Here is a 24829-nt window from a genome sequence, read left to right on the forward strand (position 1 = left end):
GGGGAATGGATCCCTGTGTCACTTAAGCAACCCTTAAGAAAAAATGAATGGGCACTCCTGAAGTTAATGACCTGGATCAAATTAATTGACTTAGAGTAGCAATTATTTTGGTCATTGTTTTAACAGACTGTGACAGCTTTCTGCACTAATTTTGGAGTTTCCCCATCTTAAAGCTATGTTCTGAGTAAAATTACATTCTAAATAAAATCTGCTCAAGCCATCTTATTTGAAAAATAAGTTTGTGTGTCCTGATCCTATTCTCTGTAAAGGGATTATTAGTCTCAAGATTCTTTTTTTTTTTTTTTTTTGTCTGCTATACCTTCTTGTTTGAGGAGCAAATAGTAAGGAAAAAGGTGGTGCTTGTTCTGCATTCCTTTCAAATGTTGTAATGATGGCCTCAAACTGAATTATTGGAAAAGTTTTAGTTTGGGAGATTGGTGCTTCTGATTTGCGATCTTGTTCTCTTCATAATTTTTTTTTTTATGCTTGTTTTCTTCCTAGGTCACACAAAATCATGGTGAGAAAAGCATTGCAACAGAAGTGTTGCAATATTCAGGCCTTCCTTCCATTAACTGGTTGCTCATCAGCAGAAATACACAGGTTTGCTGTTCCACTTCTGGGATTCTTTCAGTGTATGCGGCCAAGTCAGGTACTTACCTTTTATTTTTGTTAGACAGCACTAAAAGTTAAAAATCTTCTTTGGACTGTATCCATTGGCTCCTAATTAACATGAAAAAAATGCTTTACCATAAAGGCTTCACCACAGGAATCCCTTTCTTACATGCATGTATCTCACATACAGCACAGACTATTCATATACAGTCTCAGTGTGCATTTTGTACGCACACAAAAGTTCCAGATGTGCTGTGTATCTTGTTTAGTTGACTTTATTCTTCTGTAAAGCCAAGAGAAATATTAATCATTCATTTACTGTTAGGGGATGGGTCTTCTTCTCATGTTTCAGTAAAGGGGGTGGAAAAGTAAAGTAAGCCAATTTTTTTCCTATTTAAGGCCAAAGCTCGGGAATGCTTGTGGCTGAGTTCTGTACATGGCCCGATACTAGAAGGGCAGGAAACAACCGATGTTGCTATTTTGAATAGATTTTTCTCTCCCCCCCCCCATTTTTATTTTTGCACGGAGAGTCTCATGTCTAATATTTAGACATGATGAGCTTTGTGCAAAAAGTAACTTTGCTCATTCTTGCCGTGTTTCAACCCTCAGTTATTTTGGCACAACAAGACGGTGAGTAATTCAAGCTTCTTATGATTTAATGTTTTTATTTTATTTTTATTTTCACCAGTGACTTTACTAGCTTGCAAGAAATGTGTGTTCACAAATCTCACCAGAACACTTTTCCTCCACTAATTCAGAAGTGTCAGATATTTAATGCTGAAGCTGAAAACGACAGGAGTTTGCATTACCATCCCAAAGGTTTCTCTTCTCTTTTCTTTCTTCTGTGTTTAAAAAGACTGTACAGCACTGTCTGCCTTTATTGCATTTGTTCTTGTTCTTACTTGTTTTCCTGTTACAGACACTGGAGAATTTTAAAACTATTTCTTCTGATCCTTGGAACAACATTTTAACTGTTAGGTCTGTGCTGCTGGAAGTCATTTGTTAAAAGAAATAAGTCTTTGCTTCCAGCTTTTTTATTTTAAATTCTCCTTTGTACTAGTTTGTTTTCCACTATCAGCATGGGGGTTTGTTTAAATAACTTGCATGCAGAAAATAGGCTTAAAATTCTAAATGGTTTTGAGGAAATGTTTTTTAGGAGCAATATATGAAAATATGTCAGCTTGACATAAAGCAGGAGAGTAAATTAATTCCCTCAGCTGAAATACTTTGAATTGTGCATCTGCAGACTGTTTTGGTCCCTCATGAGACTGATTAGCAGCTGATGATATCTGGGACCCCATGCAAGTATGTGTGTGCATGTTTACCAAGAGCAAAACCACTAAAACCCAAATGAACATGGAGTTTAGGGGGAAAAAATACTTTGTATACAATAATTCAACTTAGAGTGAAGATAAGTGTGGTATGAGTATTTAAGTTAAACAGATAACATTCCACAAGTGCAGTTGACCATTTTTGGACGTGCTCTGTTCCTCTTGCCAGATATCATAAATGAGACTTTCCTTAAGATAAAGCATTTTTCTTTCTTGTAAATGCAAAAAAAAATCTGCAATGCATGTATTCCTGCATTGAGGCAATGAATAACCTTACAAATAACTTGATAAGCGGCAGCCAAATAAATGGTAGTGCAATAAAGGAAAGCCAAATGCCTTTAAAACCACACCCTACCATACTCTATATAATAGAATTCATGAAAAGGATTATTTTATCAATTTCTTGGCAAATCTGTCTGCCTCAGCATCCCTGCAAAGGCACCTCTGCCAAGGGGGTGGCTGTGAGTCCACCAACAGGCTGTTTGCAGTGAAATTGAGATGGAGCTTGGTGGGCTCTGTGCATAAGCAAATCAGATAACATCATCTCCAACAGCAGCATGCCCAAATACCAGCCTCCCTTCCCAAGCACAGACACAGGCTAAGCCTTGTAAAGTATCTTTTAAAAACACAGCAGTACAAGTACCATGAACTGACACTTTTCTGTTTGTGCTTTTCCAGTATATAAACTGATTCTTCTGTAATCCTCAGTGAAGAAAATGAAAAAAATTGAGCTAATGTATGCTGTGCTTTTTCTCTGCCTACAGCATCGAATAATATACACATTGCATACATTTAATATACATCATGTGTATTTTTATATGTATCCTCAGAGGGATATGGACTAAGGTACTATCCAATCTGAAAAGAAGACATCAGTTTTATTTCTCCTGATAAACAAATCCCCCCTGAGCATCAGGTCTCTTTTCCTCACTCTGGTCATATCCCAAAACATTTCTGAGGTGCAACACATATTTGACTCAAGGAATGGTAAATTTGAGGTAGAAGAGCAATATACAAATGAAGTGTGAGGGAGTAGTCTTATTTGTCAGCCACATTCCTGCTTCATGGTGTAGTAACATTTCCTTACTGGGCTAACTTCCATACAACTTACAGGGATGAGGTTACACAGAGAGACTGATAAAACACTAGTTTTCCCTTAAAATATCAAATCCTGTCTTCTCTTTGGAATGTTCCTTTCCACACATTTGAATATGCTTTTCTCAGAGAAAATAATAACTGAAGGATTTGATTGTTAGTGTCACTAATTCACATGAAGAGCAGCAATGGACTGGGAAATCAAATTTTACACAATTCAAAAGAGAGTTTCCAGACATGCTAAAATGCTCTTTTTTGTCAAGAAAAATGTTTATATGGTTAGTATCAAATGTAAGTCAATATAAAATTTTCCTTGGGAAAGCCTGCCAGGAGACAAGACTTGGCAAGATATGAAGGAAACTGCTCAGTATACACTAAGCTAGGAAAGTCAGATGTACCGCTGGGCTATGTGTTTCTTTGTCTTGCTGTAATTGCTAGGAATGGAAATTTGAGAACAGCTTCAGGTTGAACCTCTTCAAAACCTCAGTATCTGGATATTGTGGAACAGGGAATTTTCTGTGACTTCCATGAACAAAAGTTGTATGTTTTGGTAACCCACTAGGATGCTTTTAGTCTGTGACTGAAATTACCTTGATACAATTCAGATTTTCTGATGTATGTCAAGTTAGTGTAAAGAATTGCAAGTCCTGACCATGTTGAAGACAAAATGCTTCCTAGTGGCTGTCATGGCATGAAGCTGATGCTTCAGACATGGCAGATTATTCAGATTCCAGTAATGTATATTCATCTCCACCATCTGAAGGCACCCTGCATATTAAACTATCAAAAAGTGTAAGAATTTAGAATACTTCTTTGGCAAAGAAATCCACCCTCTATTCAGACAGCACGATTTGTGAAAGCATTTACTAGCCTTATAGCCCCCTTGAGTTTGTAGAGTCAATCAAGACAGCTACTTCCAGAAGACAGCATACGTTTTAGCTAGACAGACTGGGGCTATTTGGCACTTTCCACTGACTGCAAAGTAAGCATGTGCACATCACTGCCAAAAGAGAGGTCAAATGTATTTGGGCCTGTTTCAGTTGCATCTGACATCATTAAAAAACATCTCAATCACCTGGAGTATGACACTTCTTATACATATACCCCATAGCCTGTGAGGAACTGAGGTCATCAAGAAAACTCTACTGCTCTAAAATCAGTGAGACCAGAGAGAGAAACCCTTAATTATTATTCCAAACAATTTTTTGCTTTAATGTAATTTAGTGTTTTGCTTGTAATAGAAGTATTATCTTGGATATTGGACAGGAAGTTCAATTATGAGGTAGTGACTGAATCCTAAAATACCCCTGAGGAGACTTATTGACCTTTCATGTTACTTTCAGTTGCGAATTACAGTTTTAAATTGAAATATAACCATTACATGTAGATTTCAGCAGGCAGCATGCAAAGAACTTTTTATGCTGACACTTACTTCTGATGCCCCCGGAAAAAAAAAAAAAAGGATGATATTTTCATAAAATTTGTAAACAACTTGATTTGACTTTTTTTGTTTTATTCGTTTATTGATTGGAAAGGATTAGAGAGGTAATGAAGTAGGTGAGTGCTGCACAGATGCAGTATGTTTGTGAGACTGACAGACTGATATTTTTAACACTTACCTGTATGCCACATTGTACATATGCCCTCTTTGTTGATAAATTATCTAGTTTATGGGTAATGCTAGCAACAATCAGAATTCTATTTCCTCAAAGGTTCTGGTAACAAAAGAAAGTCCTCTACCCGAATTTTGAAGGTATTTCTATATGTCAACAGGTAATTACACCACGATAAGTAACCTACAAATGTGTGAAATTCAGAAGTCTGCTGCTCTTCCTCCTTTTGTCCTAATTGTGTTTTACCAAGCACACAACAGGCAAAGTTATGCTTAGGAAAATTGAATCATTCCTTTCTGGTCTGGAAAAATTACACTAAATGAAAGCCTGGGGAATCCACCCCCTCTAAATGTTATATATATGTTCTTGGAAATATGACAAATTTCATAAACACATTTTAGATCACACATTCTTGGAAGATATTAGCCTTAGGAAAATGAGACCATTGCATATCCCTTTCATTATTTTCCAGATTTACTTTTGATTTGAGACCAAATCTACATAGACTGATTTTTTTAAAAGAGGAGGTGGAAGTTGGAAACATCCACTGCTTTAATACAAGGGGAAGAGGCAGAGGTAGGAGGATGTTGTCTCTGGCACAAATACTGTTGTTGATGCCTCAGAGTCATTACATTGCTCCCTTCTTAATGCTTCAGATTACAAGCAGATCCTATTTCCTTTTCCAGCTTCTGCCAAAGTTTCGAGGTTTAAAATTTGCAGCCAGGTATCACTTGCAAAATCTTAGCTGATGCCAGCCTTGCACAACAGTTGGGTTTTAGTTTTAATTAGTACTATTCAAGACAATGGAAGGCGTGAATTACTATCTTTTTTTTTTGTCTCACAGACTGAATAATAAACTAGTCTGACATGGATCTATTGTCCCAGTTCTGTGCTAATGTTGTTCAAACCTTGTTTTAGTACATAGAAAATAGCACATACCTGGCTTTATAATTGGGAAAGTATGCTGTAGGTCAGTAATGGAAATGATGCAGACTGTTATTTAGCATTTTGGATTAAAAGCAATCTCTTTAGAGTTGAAACGTTCACCCTACCAGTAGGGGGAAATAATAACAAAGCATGCTTTCCCAGGATAGTAGGCACTATGAAAGCTGTATTTGTCCTAATGTTGTTCTGGTAGGTTAGTAGTCTGGAGAAGAGTGTAAGCCACAGCTGCTGTAACAGTTACAAGTTATAATTTGTTGGTTTGAAGTAAGAATTTGCCAAAACTCACAAAAGTTGAAATTAGTACAATAGTCACATCCATTAATGTTCCCTGTTCTTAAGTCACACTTGTTTAAGAAACTAGGCAACAGATCTCATATAAGAAAAGGAAAACTGTTGGCAGTGGCAAATATATGTTCCTAAAAAAATGGGATTTTTTTGATCTTAAAGTAACTCGATTAGATTCACAGATCTTTATAGAAATTTGATATGATGGAGCAAAATTCAATTTATTATTGGCAATAACAAAAAAAATAAAACTCAAGCTTGAAAAGAGTATAATAAAATATTTTCTGGTTCAACATGACAACTGTTAACTCGTTGTCCTATGGTGGCTTGGTAAACTCTACATTTCACAACTTTAACATGATTTAGAATTCAGTACCTACTACCTGTGTATCTACAGTTTTGAGACATTCTGATTTTGATTTTTGGCAGATGATAAAAACCTTCAACCCAAAATGGAACAAAAATTTTAGTGTCATCATTTGTCCTGGTTTTGGCTGGAATTAGAGTTAATTTTCTTCCTAGTAGCTGGTATAGTGTTGTGTTTTGGATTTAACTTAAGAATAATGTTGACAGGACACTGATGTTTCAGTTTTTGCTAAGTAGTGGTTCTATCAAGTCAAGGACTTTTCAACGTCTCACACCCTACCAGTGAGAAGACTGGAAGGATGCAGAAGGTGCAAGGGGATACAGTCAGGAGAACTGACCCAAACTGGTTAAAGAAATATTCCATACCATGTTATGTCATGCCTCTTTATGGGGAAAGCTTCAATTGTTTAATGTATCGTAATTCTTTTATGATGATGATGATTACTGTTATTACCATCATTATCTTCCTTTTCTGTTCTACCAGACTGTCTTTATCTCAACCAATGTGTTTTACCTGTGGTTTTTTTTGCAATTTGCTTCCCCATGCTGTAGGGCAGGGGGGAGTGAGTGAGCATCTGTATGGTGCTTAGTTGCCTGCTAGGGTTAAACTGCATCATTTTACCTTCTGCAATAGTCTGCCATCCTACCCCTCCTTCAATACATCCATGATAATACTCCCTGTACAGGAGGAGAACTGGGCATAGATGTGACTCCTTCCCCAAGAGTGATGCATGAAGTATTATTTTACTTCTGTACCTTCAGTGTGGATGCATGCAGAAGAGTGCTGCAGCCTCTGGTCCTCAGCATGCTACTCATCTCCAGCCCAGGGGATCCAGTGGATTATTCCTGGAGAGAAGGCTATTTGTGACTCTGTTGCTCATGGTGATGTTATCTCTATTATAGAGATGCTGTATGGTGACTCACTGCAATTGGCTTTCCATGGCCATGCTGCTACTAGATACAGGACACAGTGCTTTAGCTTAGTTATTCTTGCAGGACAGCTACTCCTCTATGGATTTTCTTTATACTTTAGATGCACAGGGTGTATGAAGCTTTACTTTCTGTCCTCTCTATGACTTCCTTGACAAGAGATGCTTTGTCCCTGGAAAAAACTCTGTGAGGAATTCCCATGGAATTTCCTGATCTTTTTCCACTCAGTAGAGTCAGACATTTTGTGTTTCAGTGAAATAAGATTCCTATACTTATGTGTAGGGACCATGCCACATTGCTTTGAGATTGTGTAACAGTTTTAAAGATTAACCCTTACATCAATCCTGGCAGTAAAAAACCCCAACATATTACAGAAATCAGAAAGTCTCTTCTATAAGTATAACAGAGACAGAGAGGTGTGCTTATCCTATCTTAAATGCTGGAAGGGTGCAGGAAGGAATGAGTTCTATCGTTGTCTGTAGAGCAATCCGTCTTTCCTGCAGACACATAGTAAATTGCATTTTTCATTTACATTTTTACACAGTAATTATTTTTTCTCATCTTATAGTCCCTAAGAACAGTTCTCTCCATTCCACTTTGAGAAACACAATCACTTCTAACCACTGCTTTTATTTATTTATACTCACTTCAGAGCCAACCTTCTCTTCTCTGGATTTGCAAAGTGGAAGTCTCTGCCTGTTTCATGTCAAAATGACAATGGAAAACATGATATAACCCCCTCCAACAACAACCGTTTGTTGGCTTTAGTTTGGATAAACTTCAGCACTGGGACTTCTGGCTTTGTTTAGTTTAGCAGAAGAGATTCTTTTCAGATTAGCTAAGAGACTACTTCCATTTTGCCTCATTTACGTCAAACCCTTGATTTAAACATGAACTATCAGAATGCAAATGAAAACAGCTCCTTCTTTAACAATGTCTGCACATTTTTGTCTTGCTTTGATTCACACAAGTACTCCATGAAGAGATGTCTGCCAGGTAGCAAAAAGCATGCACAGGACATTGAACAGGAAGAATGTGATGAAAATAGAAAAATATATGTATTTTAAGGCTGAATGTGTTTTATTATTTTGAAAGCCTAGGCATTCTCTTAGAGCTAAAGGGTCACACAAATTACTTTGAAGAAATGAGGGAGATGACTTGGACTTGTATGAAAACTGTAGCTGAGTTTGTACCAAAATAGCCTTCAGCATAACACAAAGCTGTCCACAGCCACAGGACCCATCCCTTTCTGATGCTGGTTTTCTCTTTCAGTCACTGTGCATCCCACTCTGAAGGGTGACGCAGACACCTCTGTTCTCCTGCATGGCAACCAAAGATTTCCTTCCATGTGCAAACATTTGGTGGGCTACTGCAGTGGCTTCAGGCAATGTCTTATTCCCAGTCCCAGTACTGCAAAGGGCAGCAGAATCACAGGAACACCATATGTACATTTGCAGCAGAAGATATGAAAGGATGATCTTTGTCTGGAAGCTACTTCCCACAGCAATTTGACACTGGCAGCTCTTGGAAAACTTCTGAACATAATTAATTTCCACTGAAATTCTCCCAAATTCACGCCCTGTGACCAGTCAGCACATTAGCAGGCTGTCTGTTGCAAACATCTCTTTACCTCTGTTCTTTCCCTTTGTACTGCTGCTTTTTATTTTCTTTATTTTCCCTCTTTCCATTTTCTTTTAGGAAAAGAGGCAAGGGCAAAATTGCAGTTCCTTTTTCAAAGAGACAAAAGAGAAACAATTGCTAACCCAAACAGAGCTAATGGAAAATATGGGAAGCATTGCTCATTGTTCCTTTCGTGTTCAATGTAATAGCCACGCTGAGAATCAAAGGGGAAAACTACATCCTCCATACTTTCCTTCAGCTATAAGCAGCAAAAATGGAATTCAGATTATCTTGGAAAACACGTCTATGTTCATGAGAGGCTCTTTTTAATATATATATATATATGTATATATATGTACTTTTTCTTTGTTTGGCTTTAAATCTACTGTATGATGTTTGCTTGTTTCCCTATCGAGCAGTAGTCATTCTGTGCCAGCTGTTTAAGTGAAGAATGTCCTAGTGAAAGCAAACAATAGACTGTGCAGTGGGAATTGCAAATCTTTGAAAAGAGTAATTGAAATCTGCTTGGACATTTAGAAGATTCTTTGCACAATATTCTAAGCCTGTTGGTGGCTTAGTTGTTGGCAGGGTGGTCCTCTTTGTAGAGCCCTCTTTTTTGTATGAACAGGATAATATAAATATGGGGGGCGGGGGAGGGGAGAAAAGAAAAAGAAAAGAGAGGCCTTCAAATCCAGCTGGGTTTTTTTTTTTCACTGTTAGAACAGCTGAAGAGAGAAAGACCACTGTAAACTTCTTTCAATGAAAAATTTTTTAAGAAATGCAGAGCCTTTTCATTTATCAGATGTTCTCTGGCTTAGACTCTTACATTTCTACCTTTTAAGGACTCCAGCAGATAAGCTCTGGTGTCTGCTAAAGATGTCCTAGCCCTCCTCTGCTATGTGGCCCTGTTTATTCTCACCCTGTGCTAGCACACATTGGGGCACAGAGCAGGGAGAGCTAAATGTGTGCCAGGCTTCAGACAGCCTTCATTAGCAATGTTTTTGACCCCTAATATTAATGTAAAATCAGTTCTGTGCTTGCAGGCTCTTCACCACACCAGAAGTGTAGTTTTTCACTTCCTCCCCCCACTATTTAGTTAAGAAATAGGAAGATTCTTAGGTCTTCATGCTTGAAAAATAGGCAAAGAACTCAATACTTAAAAAGCGTTTGAAATTTAAGAATGTTGTCCTCAGTACCCCAAGAAAACCTTCACAATACTCACTTTAGTAGCCCTAGGAGGTTGACAATAAAAACATTGTATCCAGTACACAAATAGCCATTTAATATCCTCTATAAGGCAGATTAAGAAGAATTTCAAATACTGCCATCTGTATCCAACAAACTGCCCAAAATGGATGTGGGGTGAATTAGTACAAACTGGAATAAGGAGTGAATGAATATAAACTGTTTTTCAGATTGAACTAGGTTAATGGTGCTATACGCATTCACAATCCCTCCCTGACATTCTGAATTACAAATATCTTTAATTTATTGTCAGCCAAAGATATGATTATTTTCTTTAGACAGTATACCTGACTTTTTAAATCCATCACTGAAACATGAAATACAAGAACCAAACCATGCACTTACTTCCAACTTCTGAAATTACAGGGAAATCAATAAAATTGTGCAGAGTTTTGTTATTGTAGAATTTGACCCCTTGCCGGTTTACTCTTCTCTGATGTAAGTTCACTATGGCAATGGAGTTATACTGGGACTGACTTTGTCCAACGTATCTTAAAATATAAATTATATTACCATATGTACTATACTGCATTGTAACATTTCCCATCTGTTTCAGTCTCAGGAGGGAAGCATTGAATCAAACTGATTTCTTCCACGCCAAACCACAGAAACAGCATTGCATAAAATCATTAGCCCTCTCACTGAGCTAAGGGGAAAAAGAAGATCATATCCTACTTGAAACTTTAATCACCTGATAAAAAATGTTTTAATTACAAAGTTAAGCAATGAAAACCAAAAATCATCCTTTTTTTCTTTCTTTCTCCCCACACAGCCTTTGAATTTTATCCTGTGAGAAGCTTAAAGTATCAAAAATTAAGCAGTTACAGTTCAGTGTTTTACATCAGGTGCTACATAGAGAAGGCTGTAACAACTGCCACTTTCCAGTGACTCCCTTTGATTTAGCAGCGAAAAAGCTGAATCTCATGTCAAACTTGGTTATACAGTCCGAGAAACATGCTTGTAACAATGACTTTTCCAGTTTTTCTCTATTTTTGTCAGGACACACCTACTACAAGAAATATTGCAAAGAACCTTCCAATGTTATGTGCTATTCCAGGTCCCAGCTAAAATCAAAGCGCAGAAGTTTGTCTTTGAGATATAACTTAGGGATGATTTTTTTGTTTTTAAAGTTCTGACAAAATGTTGAGCTGGATTTTGGTAACTTTTACCACTTAATTGATCCTAATAATATTGAGCAGGAAGCTATTGCTTTTCTTTATAAATATGTTAGGCCAGCTTCTTATGGACTAAAATTGTACATGTTCATGCATTTCAGTGTTCAAATTAATATTACCTTGATACTTGGACTCTGACTGTAGAAGTCTTCATTTGCTGCCCAAGCGGTGGGTAGGATGCACATTTAAGGAAACTAATAGATCCATAAAGTCAACAGTAATCACATCAGACCTTGAATTTATGTCAGTTTCTGCTTGGTTTAAGACATAAGTCTTTTTGCCGTTTGGTGTCATTCACTGTAAAGACAAGCATCACATTAAAATCAGATTACTGCAGAACAGTGAGAAATTATGCCAGTGCTACAACTAAATAGCCACAAATAAAGTGATTGCAGCCTGCTGCTTATTTTTAGAGTGACACCAAATGGCACAAAAGGTGATGTGCCAATAAGTATTGTAAAGTAAGAACAGAGGGGATGGAAAAATCTCATAGACATTTTACCAATAATAGGAGAAGTGACTGAAAAATTACACAATGGTCCCTCTAAAAGGCACTGAATGCAGAATTAAGATTAAATTCTTACTTACTCTGTGTCCTACTCTAAGGCAGATGTTTACCCTTATTGAAAGGTTTGATCTATCAGATACTTCAAGCAGTGTTTACTCTTAATCAGGAATGAACGATACACAGTTCTACAGATTATAGCAAAAGAGGTCTTTATCTGCTAAAAGGGCAGAAATATAAGTGTAATGATCTGAGGTACAAAGCCAACCTGTTGGGAGAGGATTTTGGAGAGGAAATTCCAGAATATCTTCTTCCCTTACAGAAAAACAGTTTAGGCCATGGTGTTGTTGAGGAACAGCTAAAAACAAAAGAAGTATAAGCATCTCTTGCATCCATCACATAGATTTCTCAAAATTACTTTTATAAGTTCAGAAACAGACATAACATTTCTTTGAACAACCACAAAAAAGAAGCAAAGTGATAGATATAGTCTGCTCTATCCTGCCCCTCATATGGCTCGGTTTCAAATGACAGTTCTGCCCAAACCAACCCCACCAACAAAACAAAAAAAAAAAAATCCAAAACCCTCCTTGCACTTTGTTTTCCTATTAGTAGTTTTGAACAAAAAAAAATCTGCCATTGTTTTTCATGCCAGACACCAACGGAAGCCAGTGGGGCTGTTGTGTAACAATATCGTTAATGGGATATCTCTGATCCTTATTTCAAAGAAACACTTCTGTGGCAGAGTGACCTTTAAATGCTGCATGAAGAACATCACTCAAGGATGTCAACATCTGTGCTCAAATAGAGCTATTTGTGAAATATAAATACCAAGACAGAGCAATATGACAGATTAAGCCACTTTAGACTACATCACCTTTGAGAAGTACAAGAGCTCTCTGAAGATGAAGGACAAATAATTGGGTTCTTAACATAAATCACACATTGAAAGATTAGGAGTAACCCAATAATCTTCAAGGAAAATATTGGCATGTTGTGTTTTACTTGGTAGCACATACGCCATAAGAGTATTTTTCAATCCTGATATTTCTAAAATTTGTAAAAGATGAAGTAAAGTTTCAGCATTTGGAGACAATAAGGCAAAATGAAGGGAACAGGCAATGATTTGTCTAAAATGCAAATCCTTGTTTGTACCAATGCACTCCTACGGGTATTTTTTTGTATTTTGTAATCTGAAAGGCAGTTTGGGTGGGTCTCAGAGTAAGAACTGTTTGGTCGCATAGTATATAATGATCCTTTGCCTGAGAAGCCAACCTTCTCAATGCCGGTGAAACTCTGTCTCCTTTCCACAATACTTCTGACAGACAAGTATGGTATTATGATCAAGCAGCATTAATTTATGGTACTTTCTTGCTCAGCATCTGTGTAAAGAGGAAAATGCCTGGGACTGGCACAGTGGCTTAAAACTGTTCAAATGCCAGCTTTTTTGGCAGATAAGCATCCCTAGAAGTAAGAAAGCTTTGGTTTCAGTCTGAAAGCACAGGACATAGCTGTCCTTTCTCATGCACAACTTGGGAAATCTGTCAGCCATTCATGCTCCTTTTTCCATTCCACCTGATAGTTCTTTCTCTTGCGGGACACAAGGCAAGGACAGGATTTTTGAGGTGGACACTGTCTGATTTTTCACAACCTGCATTTAAGTGTTTTATTAACTGAGATTTCATTCCTGATGCCTCCAATCACATGGTGGACAAGCCTTACAAAATATTGCATCAGTACCATTAAATCTGAAAGCGTCCTAATAGGTAAGTATGCCCAAATTTGCCCTTAGGTCCCCATGCATGGTGTGAAATGCATCCAGTTAATCATCTGGTTAAGACAACCAGAGCTGAGACAATGTCTGTAGGCCCTGCAATTGAAAAATAAATCTTCTTAGAGCATTATTTTCTCATATTTTCCTCTCTTTTCCTGACTCCCGTGAAATAGACACTACTTCAGATTTTTGAGTACTCAATACTTATCTGACAGGAGAACATGCAGACAAACCAGGCCATTCTGGCTCAACAAGCCAATTAGTTCATTATGAGAATCTGTTTGTTTCCATTACTGACCACAGAATGGAACAAGTATGTTTGATTTTCTTATAAACATCATCATCATACCAGACAGGGAGCACAGGCCATTTGCTTCAAGGTAGACGCCATGGCATTCTTTTCTGCTCTGTAAATGGAAAGCAGCAATGCTGCAGACACTGTGATGAATTCCTCCATCTACTCCAGTGTAGGGAAGAATTACAGCATTTCCACTGAAAATGAACAATATCTTTCCTCTCTACCTTGTTCTCTGGCTGAAGGATATCTAAAACAATGCTGACATATACAAGAAATAGGTGTATTTACTATAGAAAAAATGTAAAGTCGCTTTTTAAAGTAGCATCCCTGAAATCAAATGAGCAAAACCAGGTCAAAGTAAGGAAGGGCAGGCTTTGTACTTTTAAAAGTCCATAAACACCAACAGGAAAATCCTTAGTTTTTCAGCAGGCTTTGGATCAAGTCAAAGTTAGAGGCAAGACCTCTTTCATGACTGTGCTTTAGCCTTTACCGGATTCACTTTAAATACCAGCAAAAAAAGGTTGCTAGGCTCATGGTACTTGTGACCAGATTCTCACAGATCAAAGCTCTTCAGTTTTGTTTCCCAAGCCAATATCAAGCAGCTGGTGGAAGATTATGAGTCACTTCTGTGTGGACATTGCCCTTTCTGACACAGAACCAGACAAGTTCAAGACATTCTCAAATTTCTAACCATTTAGTCACCCCTCTGCAAATGGGATGTATGAGTCTGTTACTAATGCAATAGCTGGACATTTGGTTTGTCCGAAGTGGCCTGTGGTTTTTGAGGATATTATTAGGACATTTTTTTCCTTTTAACATCTAAATGTGGTTAAGTCACAATCGCAACGCTTGCAGAAATGCAAACCCAAAAGCAACTACAAGACAGGTCCACTTCTCAGGTCATAGCACTTTGTAACTAATTCCCATTCACCTCGATGGAATGGGGATTATATCCCGTATGACATTCTTCAGGCCTGCAACCAACAATGTTGGTTTTTCCATGTAAACATTTGGCTTTTATGTGCCATACTTCTAGGTGCTTTGAGACTCAATGATGTTTTTACCTTTCAGCTTTTGTTATTGGTCTGCTTACATACAGCTGCTAGTCTGCTTACAGAATAGTAAATAATTAAAAATCAGCATGTGATGAAGATTGTGTTGTCTTTTTTCCCTTTTCTTCACTTTTTAGACTGGCCCAGAGAAACACTACTAACAGCAAAATCTTTAAAAATGTGAATGCTCAATAAACAGCATCAATGCAAAGTTTCTCAGGCTTTCAAATATTAAAGTCTAATGTTTTGTACAAGGAATCAGAGATTGACACAGTTCCCAGCAAATAATTGCAATAACTGCCATAGAATTGAAGTGCTGTATAGCCACTGTACTTAGGGCTTTATGAAGAAGAATAAGTTTTTGTATTTCCATAGGCAAATATTGTTGAGTTCTAATTTTTTTTTTAATAGTATATATGTTTAAGGATAAATAAGAAAAGCTATCGAAGGCAAGTATGTGACTGCTTTACCACAAGTCTAGAAGTAAGCAAGTCAGCTTTTTTATAACCTTATTATTCCTATATGCTACTTGCCAGTGCTTTAGCATAAATCAGCTTTCCAAAGGATTTTGGAGCTAACAGTTAATCTTTACGAGCATTGCAAAATGCATTATGTCATAACATGCTGACACACAGATCTACATCTGAGAACAGAGGGGATGTCTTGAACAGACTTAAGTCTTCCCAGATGTAAGTTTCCTTTGGAAACCTATTTAATACTTTCATTCTGCCAAAGGCCGCAACCATTTTCATTGCAGCTTTCTTAGCTTATTTTTCAATTCATTTAACAATGTCCAGAAAGTTAGAAGCAAATGTGAATGTCATTATATCCATATGTCTTCAATTTTTTGTCTTTTCTTTCTGTTAAACAATGCCATCTACTGTACAATAACTGAATGACAGCCTTGTAAAAATGCAGAGAAATCTGCTTCATCTATTACTGTAAAATTATGTCAGTTGTTTTCTGACACGTTTTGAGTTTCCATGACTTTTAATCAATATTGTTGACTAAAAATATGGAAAGGTGAGTATTCTTGAGGTGAAAAAAGCATGGAGAAAAGCCTCTGCTTAAGAAAAGAGCAGCTGTCTCAAAACTAGAATATTTTCTAATCATCAGTGGCAAAAATTGGGAAAAGTAGTCCTTTTCTGCTGCTCATTCTAGCTGTCCTTTTCACTGGAATACAGCAGGATCATATCGATGGAAATAAAAAAAAAAAAAACAATAACCTAAATCAATGAAAGTGAAGCGAGATAAAGAACATATGGACATTTGAAAATGCAAATTCTTGGGTAAAAAACTCCTAGTGAATAAAAACCTTACTGTCTTAAACACATAATTTAAAAAAAAAAAAAAAGTGGTTTTGAAAGGCCAAGAGAGTGATACTGAGAGCTGAAAATCCAAATATTAAAAATTATCAAACACGTCTTATGGGTACAGAGGTGTGTGCACACTCTACATTTTTTATATGCACAAGCAATTCTTATAATTGTTCATTATATGTGCACACACTAACAGTATTAAGTTATTTTAGATTTGTATTATGTCATTTTTTTAACAATTATGTATAAACTAGATTTTGGTCTAAGAACAAGCATCTCTTCCCTTCTTCCTTATGTCTGTAAACGGTGGGATGTGGAGCTAGGAAGTGCTGAAGCAGAGAGACAGCTGAGTGCCTTGCTCTTGGGTGAGGTGGGTCTATGTCCACCTATGCTCTGTAGGGTATATCCAACCAGCTCCTTTTAGATGGATAACAAGCTCCAACATCCCTAATAGCTTTGATTGTATTCTACACACAATGTACCGCTTTCAAAGTCTTCTGGTGTGAAGTGAACCACTTAGGCATTGAGCTTCTCAGCTTTTGTCACTTTATAAGTCAGTTTTTTTCATGACCCATTAGACATTCTAGAATGAAGATTTCTTTCATAACGTTGTACTTCACATTTAAAAAATACATTTCATCCTTCTTGTTTGTCAGGAAACATTTGTCACTACTCTTGTCAAGGCTGCATAGTTTGGCTTTTTTCCTAAATACCCTCAGTGAAATCTTGGTTTGGTAAAGGAGGAAAATGTTTCTCACAGAAACAATGAGCAATTAATTAAGCAGAGAATCAGCTTGTTTGTATCTACTGACATTATTTTGGGATGTGAGACCTTGGGAAACCAATCAACTTTTTGAGACACTAAATTAAGCTTGGCAGACTAAGGAAGAATGTCTAGACCCTTTTCACAGGTAGTTGTTAGGCAGTGTCCTCTGATGGTGTGACACTGTGCCATAGTAAATGTCAGAAAGATGCTGTCCTGGAAATAAACACTTCTCCACCTCTCTTCTGAAGGATCATAAGTTCCTGGTGAGGCCCAAAAGGTGGAAAAGCAAAGGAGAAAATGAAGTTATAAATGATAGAAAATGCCTGAAAAGGATTAGTCTTCATATGCCACTGGAATGATTTCAATGTTATGATTTTTTTGTGTTGCCAAAGAAGATAAAATACTGTATCCTAGCATGAGATAGGTAATGAAAAAAAACACTGGGTTGTAAACGTCTGAGAAGGATTTTTGTTTTACATCTTGTTCTAACCAAGATGGTGGTCAAAACCATCTCTTAACCATAAGCAGTGTCAATCTTGACAAGTCAACATTTTCTTGTTAGCCTCTTTTGTAATAGAAGTGCATACATAACTTAAGTTGGTGTATGCAGAAAACCTGTAGTGGGGTTGAAATTGGGAAGAGAAACCTCCTGTCCCATAGAGTGCGCTGCTCTGACATGTCCATTCAGATTCCCAACTCAATGAGCCAGAAGGTCTGGGTTGTATTCCCCATCAACCTCATAGAGCTTATACAAGAAGGTGATGAATTTCATTGGTAACATAGAGGAAAAAAGTTAATATGGACAATGAAAAGCAGCTGGGTGGGAGACTGGGAAGGGAGCAGAGTCTGAAAAACTAAACTCAGTTGAGTACATGATAGTAAAGAAGGTGAATTGTGCAGGTACAAAAGAGGATTCAGGGAAGATGAAAAGGGAATGTTATGTAATATAGGAACAATGAAACTGAACAGAGAAAAAAGGGACTGAAGTAGAAGCATCAGAAAGAGAGGAAATATGCCCAAGTGTGCACCATTCCAAGGAGTATGGGTACAGAAACCCACAAATAGAGAGACAAAGAAAAACGAAGAATTTAAAGATAAAAAAGAGAACAGTGTGCTAACATAGTAGTGGAAAAGAAAAAAAAAAAACAGATGAAAGATGTCACATGCGAGAAAAGGAAAAGGGGGTGCACAACCCATAGGAATGGACTGCACTATAAATTTGAACTCTAGCTTGTTCTACGTAATTATGACCATTGCAACAATTTGATGGCATTGAGAATTTTCTGACAATGGTAATTTTAATGTCAGAGCTTTGAATTACATCTTTTGACATTGTTTTTCTTAATATAGAAAGGTAAAGGTAACTTATTGTGATATTAAAGTTTTAAGGATAATGTGCACAAATAGTCCTTTCTCCAAAATTTTATGTTTGTAAACTGAATTATTTTAAACTATCAATGAAATAATCTGATTCCATTTCAAGATGTTCACTGATACTTATAATTGTAATCTGAGACTTCTAATAACTTCTCAAAACTTACAGGGAGCTTGCCTAACTTTATAGTGTTATTTTCATATTGGCTTCTCAAATGACTGGGCTTTCTGGATCTTGTTTCTCTCAGAAAATTCAAACACAAAATTTAATGGTTAAAGCTAATTAGGGTACAAGAGCTATTGGAAGGAATTCACAAAGCCATGAATGTTACAGATGAACGATGTTTTCTTTTGAAAATACAGACACTTGTAACATTTGAGCAGATCAGATGACACATTAATTGCAAAGCATTTTGGTAATTAATGCGAACATTCTTTTAGATATAATGCATATGTTAGCTTTTATATCACTCTGAAAGCATTCAGTGCTAGCTATCAATGCAAGATGCTAGCAAAAAGAGTTCATGCTGAACAGATAGCTTATTCTGCATCCATGTATAAATGCTCATGTTGGCACATGGGAGCAAATGACACATCTGTTTGAGAGATTTGGCACATTTTCTTTTTAGCTGCAGCAGAGAATTCAATTGCTAATTACACAGTAACTCATTCTGACACAAAAATGACTCAAAGGGAAAGATTATCACAGATTTAATTAGGCTTTGGCTCAGCTCCAGGAGGTTTCCATTGATGTCTATTCATAGATTCAGAGCAGACTCTTTAATTAATGTAACAGATCCTCACAGAGTCTGAAAAGATGTATTTAATCTTTTACTTCACACATAGAAACTGTATTAAAGAAAAAAACAAAACAGATTATCCAACATCTTTCTTGTTATTTATCTCAGATTTGGAAAGTACGTTTGAAATAATATTGAACATTATTTTCTCTTCCTTTCCAGTTGCAGGTTGTACCCATCTTGGACAGGTTTATGCTGACAGGGATGTCTGGAAACCAGAGCCATGCCAAATCTGTGTGTGTGACTCAGGATCTGTTCTCTGTGATGACATTATCTGTGACGATCAAGAGCTGGACTGTCCCAATCCAGAGATTCCCTTTGGAGAATGCTGTCCAGTTTGTCCACAAACAACACCACAGCCTACAAGAGTAAGTTTGTCCTCAATATTGTTACTTTGGTGTTGCTGTATTCAACTTGAATTAATTTTCTTTCAGATGCTCTTAAACGGTGTTTTTTTTAAAGCTTGACAGTTTCTGACTCTAGGCAAATACTTAAGGTGGGCAAATTTTGCCAATTTATATTAAAAAAACAGGTTGAACTGTCACAGCAATTGTTTTTATTAAAAACTTTTGTATTCTAACAGAGAATTAGTACCACATCTGATAAAATATTTGTTAGCCCTTTGATTTATGCAGCTGCAAGCATGAAGTCCTTCAGTCCAGTTTTACATAGACAACAAGCACAGATAAATAGCAGAAAGAGACAGAGGATAACAATTACATTACATTTCTCATTTTATTGAGAATAATAATAATAATAATATCACAAACTTCTTATTTGTTGACTCTATATTCAATCTATATCCATGAAACTTGTGCCAACACAGAGTTAATCAGATATTTTTCATTGCATAGTGCAGGTCTGCATTTTTTATCAATTCAATTCAGAGTAAATTTCCTTTTACAGAACAAAAATCTCTGCTGGAGATTTCAGCATGCATCCTTCGCCTGTTGAATCTGGAGACTTCTTCATCATTTCTGTGGTTCCTGATAGTAAAGGAAATGTGCACTAGTCCTCCAGCCTCTGTGTTCAATATATGACAGCTTGCTCAGCCCACTGGAACCTGTCCAGCTGACCTTGGATGGTGTACAGGGAAATGACACCTTGAAAAATCCAAGATAGTTTCAGCTGAATATTCTTTGCTACCACTGGCAGATTAATCTTAACTAGTAATTGAGAATCCAGATAGTAATGTGTAAATGAATTGAAAAATAAATAAATTGGAGGAGTAGATCTGAGAAATCAAAATTATCTGCACTACCACACTTAAAATGCTGGACTGAGAATACAAGAAAGCTATGTCTTACAGCTTTTCACAGTGAATTTCTCTTCCCATTGCACTCAATAACAAAACTCTACTGACTTCGTTAGTGCCATGTTTTTGCCTACAGGTGAGATTTAGCTTTACAGATGAACAGTGAAAATGCAGACAGACTGAACAAAAACACCACAGCTTTTAAATATATTGGAGAAGAATAAATGGCATTATTTTTATAAAACTATATTCTAATGTTTAAATGTGTTTTCCTTTTATAGGTAAGTAGGCAGATAGATTAGATAGACAGAGAGATAGATAGATACATAGATACATAGATAAATAGATGCTCAGTTTTCTTTTGATTTTCTGTCATAATCTAATTCCTTTTTCTAGACTCCTGGAGTAATCAGTCGAGGACCCAAAGGAGATCCTGTAAGTGCAGCTTTTCTTTTTTTTTTTTTTTTCCTAGAGAAAATGAACAAAATCAAGAGCCAGTTCCTATAATGATGTACATCTGATTCAAGCTGCTGAGATATCCAGCTTTCAATGATGTCTGCACTGTCTGCAGAACCATGCCATATATTTATTCTGAAGTAGCCCTTTAACTTTAACAAAACTCTTAAAAATTCAGAGTAGGAAATCAGAAAGAGAGTCTACTCTGAGAGCCTACCAAAAAGAGAGTCTACCAAGAGAGTCTACCAAAATACTTTTGGTATCTTTTTGCCCAATAGAAAAAATATTCTTTGGACTCCACTAGCAGATAAATTTTAGAATCAGGAATTGACCTTTTTAGTATTTCTAGTGTTGCAATATGATCAAATATGAGTTGCAATATGGCTCTAGAAACTAGGAAGTATTTCAGTGTGTGAATTTTGTCCACTATGTCTTTCCTGAGTGTTCAGTTGTGGCCTTAGGTATGTGTAATAGAGAAAGTTTCCAACCATGGTGACACAGTTTGTTAAAAATAAAAGATTTGTCCTACAATGCCTTTGCAGTTAGAGGCAAGTACCAACTTCTTATATCTGTTCTGTTTGTGTCTTTGCAGGGTTCCCCCGGGGTTCCAGGCAGAAATGGTGCCCCTGGCCCTCCAGGACAGCCAGGCAGTCCTGGAGCTCCTGGCCCACCTGGGATCTGCCAGTCATGTCCCAGTATAAATGGAGGCGTAAGTTACCATTACATTCAGCTTCTACCTTGTTGCTCATAGCCATACAAGGCAATATTGCAGGCACCTATCCCTTGCATCTTCACATGTACTTTGCTTTCAATGGCATCTGTGTCTCATTTGTGCCTTTGAAAACCACAGCAGAGTAGTAGGTGGGATTTTGTTGATATTTTGGGGTTTTGTCCACAAAATTTAGTTCAAGCACAACTAAATCTTTGCCTTATCTTTTTAAAACTCTTAGAGACAGATCTTATGAAGGACTTAGGTAGCTCAGAAATAATATGACCGGAAGGAAAGTGTGCAGGAGGAAGTGTGTAACCTCAAGCTTAATGGTTAGGGAACTAAACTCTCCGTGTAGTTGGATTTGTTAAGAGATCTGAGCCACAGCTGGCACTTTTGTTAAGAGATGACATTATCGGTTGTGGAGCTTCCTTCTCTGGAGGTTTCAAAACCCACCTGGATGTGTTCCTGTGTGACCTGATCTAGGTGAACCTGCTTTAGCAGGGGAGTTGGACTAGGAGATCTCTAGAGGTCCCTTCCAACCCTTACCATTCAGTGGTTGTCTCCATTGCAATTGAGCAAGTCTAGCTTTACAAGATGATAGGTTGAATCAGTCACCCATTCCAACCCTTTATCAAAGATGTGTTGTTGCGTCCTAGGACTGCCACATCCACCACTGAACCATGTCCTTAAGCACCACATCTATAAATCTTTTCAATATCTCCAGGGATGGGGACTCAACTAGCTCAAAGGACAGCCCATTCCAGGGCTCCATAACCCTTTCGATGAAGAAATTTTTCCTAATATCTAATCTAAACCTCCCCTGGTGCAATTTGAGACATTTTTTCCTGTCTTATTATCTGCACAATAAAATCAACATATGCCAATTAAGAGGGGAATTACATGGGAAGTCCTTGAAAATCTGACTGTAAAATTTATAGTCTTCTGGGGTTTAGGTAGTATTTTATGTAAATGGGTGTGTCATAGGTGCTATCTGCTCTCAGAAAGGCCCACAGGACATATTTTCACTCCGTGCTTTGGATTTTGCTTCAAGATAAATTATCAAAAGAATTTAGGCTTGGTTGCTTGAGCTCAAAAGTGTTGGTTATATTGGAATTATTTTGAGTGATATAGTGGATGGGAAGGGAGAAAAGTAAAGATGGAAGGCATAAAATCTCTTACCTATGTATAAGACTTTCCATATTCTGAAACAACATATTAATTAGTCACTGGTAAAAGAAATTTGGAAAATAATAGAAAACAGTTGCATTCTTCAGTGCAAGAGAAAATACTTCATCAACTTCCTTTAGTGACAGCTAAGTCCAACACAAAAGAGACTGATAAAATGAGGGGGAAAGCTTAAAAGGAGTCAAACAACAATAAGAGGAGAGACAATGGTAATTTTTTGATTCAGCTGAGGCCCAACTGTCAAGATGAAAACTGGATGAGCATAGCAGAGGGACCTAAAGCTACCATGACGTCAAAAGAAAGATATTGACTGGGTTTCTCTTACAGGTAATTTAAATACATGGCAGCTATATGTGAAACAAGTACTACTCAATAGAGATGTCTCAATAATTTGCCATACCAACATACGAAAAGACTTATTTGATTTGTAGCAATCACCATTTTTTTTCTTTCTTTTTCTTTTTCTCTATTTCTTTTACAGAGTTTTTCTCCACAGTATGACTCCTATGATGTGAAGGCTGGTTCGGCTGGTATTGGTTACCCACAGCCCATTGTAAGATGATATAGCCTTTTTTCTGTCCTTTCTTTTTTAAAAAAAAAATAATTTTCTGCTTGTAGATTATACCTTGGATGTGTGTGTTTCCTGACTTTAATAAGCTCAGTTTTAATTTAATTATTACCTGCAAGTGGAATGCAATGTAAGGCAGCAGTTTTTTTGACAATATCATCACAGGAAGTAACTATAGATTATCTGGAGGTTTTGTCTTTTCTGTTCCTTTCTTGCTTTTCTTACCTTTTTCCTAGTGTCTCTCAGATTCACTTTCTTATATTATCTAAACATTTATTTATTTTTCCCCTGTGTTCCTTCCTCGCATACCTGAATTGGTATTCTACTAATTGCTTCTCCTCTTTCCACCATTTTTTTACCTCTTCTGCTGTCCCTAATCTCCCTCTACATTCAGCAGCATTCTGTCTTTTCTCAGTATGATACTCCATCGCTGTTTACTTTTCCACAGCTGAAATTTGACTGATAACAAGTGAGTAAATCACTCTTACATTTTTTCATCCCAGAAGCAGCCAAAAGCTTTTAACCTTTCTCCTTACAATTACCATTTTTTACCCATAGCTATTGAGACTGGTGCAAACTTTTCACAATTTTTTTAGTGAGATAAAGCATGGATTGCCTTACAAAGTTATGCATGAGCTTTGCATCCCACATTAACTGGAATGTTGCACTTCATGATTTTCCTTTTAGGCACTGTAATTTAAAGATATTCAGCACAACTTACATGGAGTGTTCTTGATTCAGGCAATCAGCTATAAAGAGGATATGCTGAACTGCTCTTTGAAATTGATGCTGCTTGATTAAACACAGCCATTATTTTCAGTCCAATGCTGCATAATAATAATGGGTATCATGTGTTGTGACATAAAGTCAGTTCCAAGCAAATGTGTTATTTCTCAGGGTTCCATCAGATCATCTTGTGAAACAAATTTTGCTAATCAGGACAGCTGTTTTGCCTGAAATATAGTTCATTTCTTTCTCACCTTTATTTTAACCTATCTATTTCTACCTCATTCATTTGCTAATATGATCATCTATGCATTGGACTTCTTCAGTCATCCATTTTTACATTTGTTAATTCATTTACTCATATTCAACTCTTCAAATTTTTTGCCCACAGCTTATTGTATCATCTACATTTTGCTACTTGACATCAATATGGGATGTGCTGAACCAGGCACAAACAGAGATACATTTCAGTTAACAATTATGATTGCTCCTTTCTATTTTGGCTTTTTTTTCTCCTTAACGTGCATTATGATTTCTTGTGCTGTGATCCCTAGACTTGGGTTTAAAAAAAAAAAAATACAACCAACCAGAATTTATTGTTGGGCACCCTGGAATGTGTTCAGCCAGGACTGTCATTCAGGTCATATGGTCTTTCATATTGCATCATGCAGTACATGACTGAACAGTAACTACAGAGCACTTACAAGCAGATGTAAATAAAATCACTAGAACTAAGTAATGTTTATCATTAACACTACATACATCAATTAATTTATAAAATTAATTTATCAAACAGTTAGTCTGAATAAATGTCCAAACTGA

The 24829-nt window shown here is 36.8% G+C and overlaps 1 protein-coding gene across 1 annotated transcript in view; it reads left to right on the plus strand.

Moving 5' to 3' along the window:
* The first annotated feature begins 1050 nt into the window (after positions 1-1050).
* Positions 1051-24829, plus strand: part of COL3A1 (collagen type III alpha 1 chain) — a 52383-nt gene continuing 28604 nt past the window's right edge. The window contains exons 1-5 of the mRNA XM_062002649.1: positions 1051-1242; positions 19268-19473; positions 20757-20795; positions 21409-21525; positions 23195-23266. Coding sequence (XP_061858633.1) covers positions 1164-1242; positions 19268-19473; positions 20757-20795; positions 21409-21525; positions 23195-23266 — 513 coding nt within the window. The 5' untranslated portion in view covers positions 1051-1163. The remainder of the gene's footprint in view (positions 1243-19267; positions 19474-20756; positions 20796-21408; positions 21526-23194; positions 23267-24829) is intronic.

The sequence above is a fragment of the Colius striatus genome, chromosome 9 (assembly GCF_028858725.1).
Source record: "Colius striatus isolate bColStr4 chromosome 9, bColStr4.1.hap1, whole genome shotgun sequence".
NCBI classification, from domain to species: Eukaryota; Metazoa; Chordata; class Aves; order Coliiformes; family Coliidae; genus Colius; species Colius striatus.